Below are 8,052 nucleotides of genomic sequence, written 5' to 3'. Positions count from 1 at the left end.
CTTATATTTCACTGCTGACAAAACAGAAGCATGATAAAGTATCAAAGTAGTCTGCCTGTATAGAGACAAAAATGTAAGCCCCATAACCCTCAATTACCTTAAAAGAAAAATGATTAAAAAATAATATTGATACAGTAAACTTGGCTAAGATAGACCATGTTTTTTGTATATTTTTTCACGTGTCTCTGGAAGAGCCAGCATGGCCTTAATGTCCTTCACTTTGTCCAACAGAGGTTTCAACTCCCTTTGCAAAGCAGTCTGCTTGTTTCCACCATTGTCTCTTTTGCCTAAAGGAAAGGATAACATTATTGTACAGCGAACATAAAGAAATTGTGATCAGCTATACAAGAAACGTGATTTTTGGCCACAAATTTATATAGAAAAAATCCATGATGCTCGTCAAAAAATAGATTTTTTTTTCATGAATAATGGTCATCCAGAAATACTGCATAGTGTCACAATACATTAGAGAGCCAGTACAATAATACATAGTGAATACATTTTCTCTGAGGAACATCCAGCATTGAAATTAGCATAGCCTTTTAAAGGGTTGCCACATTAGTGACATAGAAAGGAACTTCAGCTTGAACTGACAAAATCATCTTCAATTACCAACATGGATGACATGGCTGTGTCATCTGGTAAGGCTCTTGGTTGGCAATTCTCTATTTATCAAGGCATAGCAAAAGGCTCCTATTGTTCTTCAAGCTACACAATAAATTCATTGTAGTTCACTTCATGGGACTCTTGCCATTTCCTCTTTTTTGTAGTTTGGTTTTCTATAATGCAAACAGGTTTGTCAGGAAATATCACTTAATAAATCCATCTGTGTAAATGTTGCCACAGAGGAATACTGTCCACAGATCCCCATGTAAGGTGCACCTGAGCAGGAAAGTAGGTGTCTCTTAAATGCAACTGACAGTTTCAAGTAGAAATGACTTTTTGTCAGCAGAGGCTGTAATTGTTATTTGATGTTGTTTTCAATTCTCTCATTTTTAATGTTAGGCTCCAAAGAGATCCCATCAATCTGTTTGGCTTTGGCCTGTTGTGTTTCTTCTATATACTGCTGTACGGCTTTGAGTACTGCATTTTCCACCAGCCTTTTGCTTAAGCTCACCAGTTCAGCTTCATCGGGTTCTCGTCCGCTCTTATGACCTACACACCACAATAGAGAAAAGCAAGTTCCTAATCAGTTTTAAAAGGTTATGGGTTAATAAAAATGTATAGGGTGATCTAAACACTATCAGACATTCACACAGAAAATTCCCTAGTCTCAAAGGCTGAAAGTTACTAAAAAAAATTAGTAAAAAAGTATGGACACCTGGTAAGAAATGTGTGAATATGACATTGTTTATACCTTTTGTATGGAGCCAGTGTTTCCATTTTAGACTGAAGCAGGCATTTAGCACTGATCTTGTAGGGATTATAAAACATTTCAGCTGTGCATACAGAAATATTCTCTACAAATACACACTATTTCCCTGTGTATGATCAAATGGGGGTTGTTATAGGCAAATGCAGTATTACCAACCCTGACTGCAGGGTTTGGTATATATAAATTCATTACAAGGGCTGCTTAATAAAGCATAAATATAAACTAAATCTGTTGCAGACAGAAGTAGTCATTTTCTTAGTCATCCTTATCTCAGATTTTATTGATTTTGGTGTCCTAAAGCAGATTAAAGAGAACTATGCCTTGCCTTGCAGTGGGTCCCCCTCAGCAATGCAAGGGTCAATAGCACATTTGTCTAGGGGATGGTGCTTTTGGAGTAAAACCTTCAATGCTCCCAAGGCTTTGCTAGACTGGTCTTACACAGCCATGGCAGAAGCCTTGCTGCACCTATCTGACCACTGACATCATCTCCTTCAGTGCAAGTCTATAGGTCTTAGACAATATAGGATGGTGCTGAAGCTCCACCAACAATCAAAAGTAGTGTCAATTGCTGGGGAAAAGAGTAAGAGAGGTATTTCTCAAAAAGCATTATCCCCCAACAGAACAAGCTATTACCCTTTGTGGTAACATGGAACCCACTGCAAGGGAATAAATAGATTTTATTGCAGTTTAGCTTAATCATTGTTGCCTATAGACATACAACCAAAAACAAAAGGTATTCATCACGAAGCAGTGGAATTTAGATCACTGTATCATTACTGGACTGAAAACATATTTTCTACAAGCAAATGTGAGCCTCTAAGACTAGGTTCACACTAGCAGTTTTTGCAAGCAAATTTAAGCATTTTTACCACTTGCAAAAAATTAAAGCCATTATTAAAAAATGGTTACTATTTAAATTAAAAGGGTTTGTTTTAATTTTATCTAATTACATATGTTTTAGACAGGAGAGTTACAAGTTTTTTTTTCCAACACTCAATGGGGAGTCCAGGGGTAGTTTTTCAGCCGGAAAGCCTCCAAAACTTGAATTGAACCCCTTGCAAATGCCTATGCAAGTGATTGTAATTGCTTATTCAAAAGCATTGCAACATATTGAAAATGCCTGCTAATCCCAGCAAATGCCTTTGAATGAATAATTCAGGATGTGTCAACTGAGCTGTTGAGCAGACAGATAATTACCCATATTACACATTTTCTTATTTCTGCTCTGCCACAAAACATATGGGAGAATGTAGGCACTACAATAAAAGAAAAGGCACTCTGTAACAGTCACAATGCTCCAGTAGCTTTTGTATAAAGACTAAACTACAGATCAATATTCATCCCCCTTAATGACTTCAACATGCAGAATAACTTGCCAAGAGGTGACCATACATCTAGAGGTTTACAACTTGATATGTTTGGGAACTCTAGGCTGCTAAAAAGGCCACAGCCTACTGATTGACTTGTATTTTGTGAGTAGTTCATAAAGGTGAGTCTGTGATGAATGGGGGCAATGACTGATATGCAGCTGATGTAAGAAGTCAGAGGAGGCTGCAAGTCATTAAGAAGCCTGGGCTACAATACAGAATATAGTGTGAAACATAAATATTAAAAAAGGCCAACATGCTGTGTGAATTGTGGGTTACAACTCACTGGGTAATGTGCATGTGGCCAATAATTAAAATGTGACAGCCCAGATCCAAAGGAGGGTTCTACTGGTTGTTCAACTTTACTCCAGGACAAAGCCTGTAGAAAAGAGGTCTCCAGCTGCCTGACACAATAAGGGGCAACTCTAAAAGTCTAAATAATCAATGCTTTCCTGTAAGCTCTAAATATGGATTGACATGGGATGGGGATACAGATGGCAGATCAGGCTAGGGGGAAATAAAGGAAAGTAAGCTGTAGGTTTTGCTGAACAGATGGAAGTTTATATGTGCTAGGGCTGGAAGCATCTTAACTGTATTGTTGGGCTCTGTGACAACTCACAAATGTACATCTATGAAATTCAGCTATGCATAGCAATCAGAAAAACTACTGTCTAAGGAGACAAAATGCAAACTTTTTTCACATGTAAAATCCTTTTGTTGTGAACTAGTGAATTACTGCATCAATACTTCTCCACATAACAAAATTACAGATAGTGTAATTCAAACTTCAAAACCATTTTGCTAACCTGCAAGAACAGGATCTAGATGATAAAAATAAAGGCCAACATAGTCTTTACGGGTTTGACTGATGACAGCTCAACATTTACTGGAAAAACTAATGCACCTCTGGAGAGCTCAAAAATGCCACTGTTTGTGTGACATTTAAACACTCCTGTTTATTGCTAAAGAAGAGACTAGAGACAGCACATTCAACAGAACGAGCAAGCAGCGTACCAGAGCAAATCTTTATAAAACAAATCTAATGTTTAAATAAAATAATCTAAATAAAGGGCACAAATAATACACTCAGAATGTCAAAAAGATCAGTAACAGTAAAATTCATGCCAAAGAAATAATAGTAGAAAGTACAGAACAACTGCTAAATACATTGCCTGTAACAGCCACATTGTTCCCTTCCTATAACCACGGGGGTATGGAAAAGGTCACTGACATTAAATTATCAGCCTCAGAGACCAAGAAACTGTATGGACTGTATCAATATAATAAAGTATGAAAATCTAAGGCTCAAACACCTAGAAGAAAAAGCTTGGTGTGAGTCTCCTAGGAAAACCTTGGCAGTTTTCTATTAAATTCTATAAAATATTACATTCATCTACTCCTATAAAGCCAATGTCGTTATTTAAATATGTCACTTAAAATTTTGTATGTGAGCGAATGATTGGTATGGATTTGATAAGCACCGGGTTTGGAGTAGGGTTTACTCTCTTCATGGCTTTAGAACAGTACCTCCTTCCCCTCAGTTTGTAGAGGTAATACATTTGCCAACCCCAAGTATAAAGGATAACTTAAATAGACAAGGCAGAGAAAGTTGGGGTTTCGATACCAGAACATTCCTCATGCTCGGAGAACGCTCTGAATCTGAACTGAAAGCCTGAAATACCTTTCTGCAGCGGCTGCATTTGATGCTATTCCCTCTCAGTGTATACAGGTCAGGTGTTCAGCTAATTCTTACACTGGTAACTGTATGTTGGTATGCTTTACATCCAGGCAACTAGTATGTCTTTACAGACTGAGCGCATAATGGCATAGTCATTTTGGAATAGAAAAAGGTCTTTCACAAACTGTTGTTACACGGCTGGATTGCAAAGTTTTTTTTTTTTTTTTTAAACAAAGTTTTGTATTTTCTACTTCACTCCACTCTTTCTTAAGTGTTTACACTTTTGGTTGCAGTTGAAGTGATAATGTTTAAAACACTTGCAGTGAAAGATAAAATGATCAGCAGCACACAAGTACTAAGCAGGAGCAAAGCCTGCATATGTAATGAGAAAGAACAGAGCGTTCGCAACCAGCCAGCAAAGCCAGGCTTTGCTGGCTAGGTGCGGACGCTCTGTTCTTTTGTCACTTTGTAACATCCAAATCTAACGATCTACACCTAACCTTAGCACACACTCAGTATATGGATTTTCCAAAAAATCTCTACCAGAGATCAACAATATTTACCAGCGCAGCCTATATTAAACCGTGCTTGACTATAGACTGATAAGACTACTCCTAAAACACCAGTTACATTGCATCGGAACGCTCCTTTGTTGATCATCAAGCATTTAAGGCTTAATAGGCTTTTTAAATACCATTGAAACAACCAATTGGTGGTTATTGGACGTCTATATGTGATTACATCACCCACCATTTTTTATTCATGTGAATGCCTATTCCGTTGGAATTGACATCATATCAGGACTAATTGAAACTAAATTCCTGCTACTCAAATTCCCCTGGGGAAGCCAAATAGGCGAAATGCATTGGAAACGAGACATATATATATATATATATATTTATATTTATGAAATTTTGGACACTTTTAAAACTAACAGCAACATATGAAGGACTCTTTGTTCTGATAAGCCATTTTACAATGGAATAGTTTGTAATTTGTACATATATTATAAGTAAATCTGTATCTTATATGCCAAAAAAGCCTCTCTCTTTCCTCTATCCTTGTAAACACCAATCCCACCAAGTAAACACAGCACCTGGCACTAAACTCTGGAAACAAACTCCATTTAATTTTATGTGCATTCTTCATAATCCAATGCAACAAGATTTTCACAGAGCATCTAACAAAGACAATAAGTGGGCAGTATGAGTTTTTAGTTTACAAAACATGAAATATATTATCTGAATATTTTTATTTATTTATATTATTTTTGCTATGCTGTACAGATCATAAACAAGCTGTTAAAATTTGACCTTCAGTTATACAGCACATTTAGAGCACATTCTGTAAGCCTCCCCCCACATCCCTCCGTCCGTGCCTACAGAACCTTATGTCTTCTATATAAAAAAAAAAGCAATCAACCAATGCATAGCTCGTGCTGAGTTTTCATATCAGAGATTCTATTGACAAGTGTTGTAAACCTTCAAAAGTGTAACATTAAATTGACGAAAAATTCACTATTGTTTTAGTGTTTTATAAGTTTTAAGTGTATTTATAATACCCTAATCTAGTTTTACTTAAACCAAAGAACATTGATTATGACTAATATATTGTGAATTATTGTATGCATTATACCAAACACTCACAGCAAACATAGCTACTTATGAATAATTCTGCACGTAGTAAAGTCATACTTAAGGTTTAATAACTAAAGCAAAAGGGTAAAGCAAATTTTTAAATAGCAACTATTAGGACAGCAATTATTATATATAGTTTACAGTTAAAAGGAGGGCCAAGTTCCTAATTATATTATGTTCTATATTACAAAAACGGGCCATGTTTAACAGTAGCTAACATGCACACACAAAATGTAACACACATTTCTCATAGTGCTTTCCTCTAAAACAGATCAGGATGAAGACAATTTCTGAGAAATAATAGGCTGCTAGAAAGAAGACCTCCCTAAGGGAAATCATAGGCTGCAAATTGCAATCACAGTCAACATCCATACAAAAAATGAAATAGTGGTTTATATTAATGGAGTAAGTTGTGAAGCCTGATTTACCCAGAAATATGTACTCATGATGTGCCTTTTAATTACAAATTTTGTATCATACGCAGCTAAAGCCTAACCATAGTAAAATATACCTTTAGTCTCCGTTATTTACCGTAGTAAGAATGGTAGAAGGCCTAAAATTCTGTTCCAGATTTACTTCACTGCTGGTCACTTGTCGGGAGACCCAGGTTTTACGGGGAGACCCAGGTTTTCAGCTTAAATAAAGTACATATTGAATGCTTATAATAATGAAAGATAAAATACACATGGTGGTATTTTACTTAAAAATATAGCCAAAATTTGGAGCCACAAATAAGAATGTAAACAATAGCTAGTTGAAAGAGTGGATAAAATGCAGATTTTGTGGCAGTGTTAACTTTCAATCCAGAGTTCTCCCCAAATATCTTTCCTCCCACAAAGTGCCCTCATTCTGATGACCAGCATGATTTCACGTATTTCTACAGACTGTACTGGACCCATGCCCGCCTGTGATTGGACAGTACATGGAGTACAACAGTGGTCAGCTCATGTCTTAGCCTCTTTATTCTCTTCTGTAAGGAAACACATGATGTGGATGGCTCCATACACTGCTTCCTCTTTTAACACTTCAGGTTTTTTTTTAACAGAAAATCCCAGAGGCTGATAACAGGTCAAGTCCAGGTAACTACATTCCCTGTCCTTTTCTGCAATAAAGACCTGACTAATCGCTCATTTTAAAGCAGAAATTTAGTTCTGCATTATTGATTTATTAAGGATTACAGAGCTGCAATTATTTGGTTCCATTATATTTGTCTATAGTTCAGCTTTTATACGGAACACTCTTCAGTATAAAGTCCTAGCAATATTCAGCATTAAGAGGATCAGTCCTCCAAAAAGGCCCAGGTTTGGCTGGTGGGCTGACCTAAATTATGTCTCCTTATATGTTTTCAATAACCAACCAGAAGTTTTGGGTATTTGTTTATCTGTTGCTTATATTGACTTCTCCTTAATATAAAATGGGAATTCATAAAGCTTCTTGTCCTCTCTCTCCCAGGGCATTGCTTTCTGCAGCTTTTAAAAGCATTTAAGTCAATTTGTGTGAGTAGTGTGGAGGCTTGCTATACTATTTCCTTCATATACTCTCTACTAAGCGCTTCTCCCTCAGACTATATACCCTCGCTTATGCAGGCATAGGTATCTTTACTAGGCATTACACTTTCCACACCACAACAAGAATATAATCTCCCTTAAGCTACGTACACACTTCCAATTATTATCGTTGGTAAACGAACGACGAACGATCCTGCACGATATCTGCGAACGTATAGTATAGCACCGATCCTGTACATACAGATAACGTATTTTCTGCCTCTGCTCAATTTTGCTACAGTTTAGGGGCACAGTACATGGAATTACATAAAAAAGTATACACATTCAATACTCAATGAATAAAATATGTATTGGAGAGAAATGCAACACATTCTAAAAGCCTTACTCAAGAGTGGAAAGTTTTGAATTTCCATCCCCGCCACGCCCGGCCGGGACGTCTGCACGCACCAACGTCACCGGGAACTCCCCCGGTGACTCATCGAATGCA

At 36.9% G+C, this 8,052-nt stretch overlaps 1 protein-coding gene across 1 annotated transcript in view; it reads right to left on the bottom strand.

The window, feature by feature from the left end:
• Positions 1–753: 753 nt before the first annotated feature.
• The window catches only part of LOC140328948 (A-kinase anchor protein 7-like), a 33,875-nt gene continuing 26,576 nt past the window's right edge, over positions 754–8,052 (bottom strand). The window contains exon 2 of the mRNA XM_072408911.1: positions 754–1,155. Coding sequence (XP_072265012.1) covers positions 965–1,155 — 191 coding nt within the window. The 3' untranslated portion in view covers positions 754–964. The remainder of the gene's footprint in view (positions 1,156–8,052) is intronic.

This window comes from Pyxicephalus adspersus, chromosome 4, assembly GCF_032062135.1.
Source record: "Pyxicephalus adspersus chromosome 4, UCB_Pads_2.0, whole genome shotgun sequence".
In the NCBI taxonomy this organism is placed as follows: Eukaryota; Metazoa; Chordata; class Amphibia; order Anura; family Pyxicephalidae; genus Pyxicephalus; species Pyxicephalus adspersus.
This window is presented reverse-complemented; position numbering and strand designations above follow the sequence as displayed.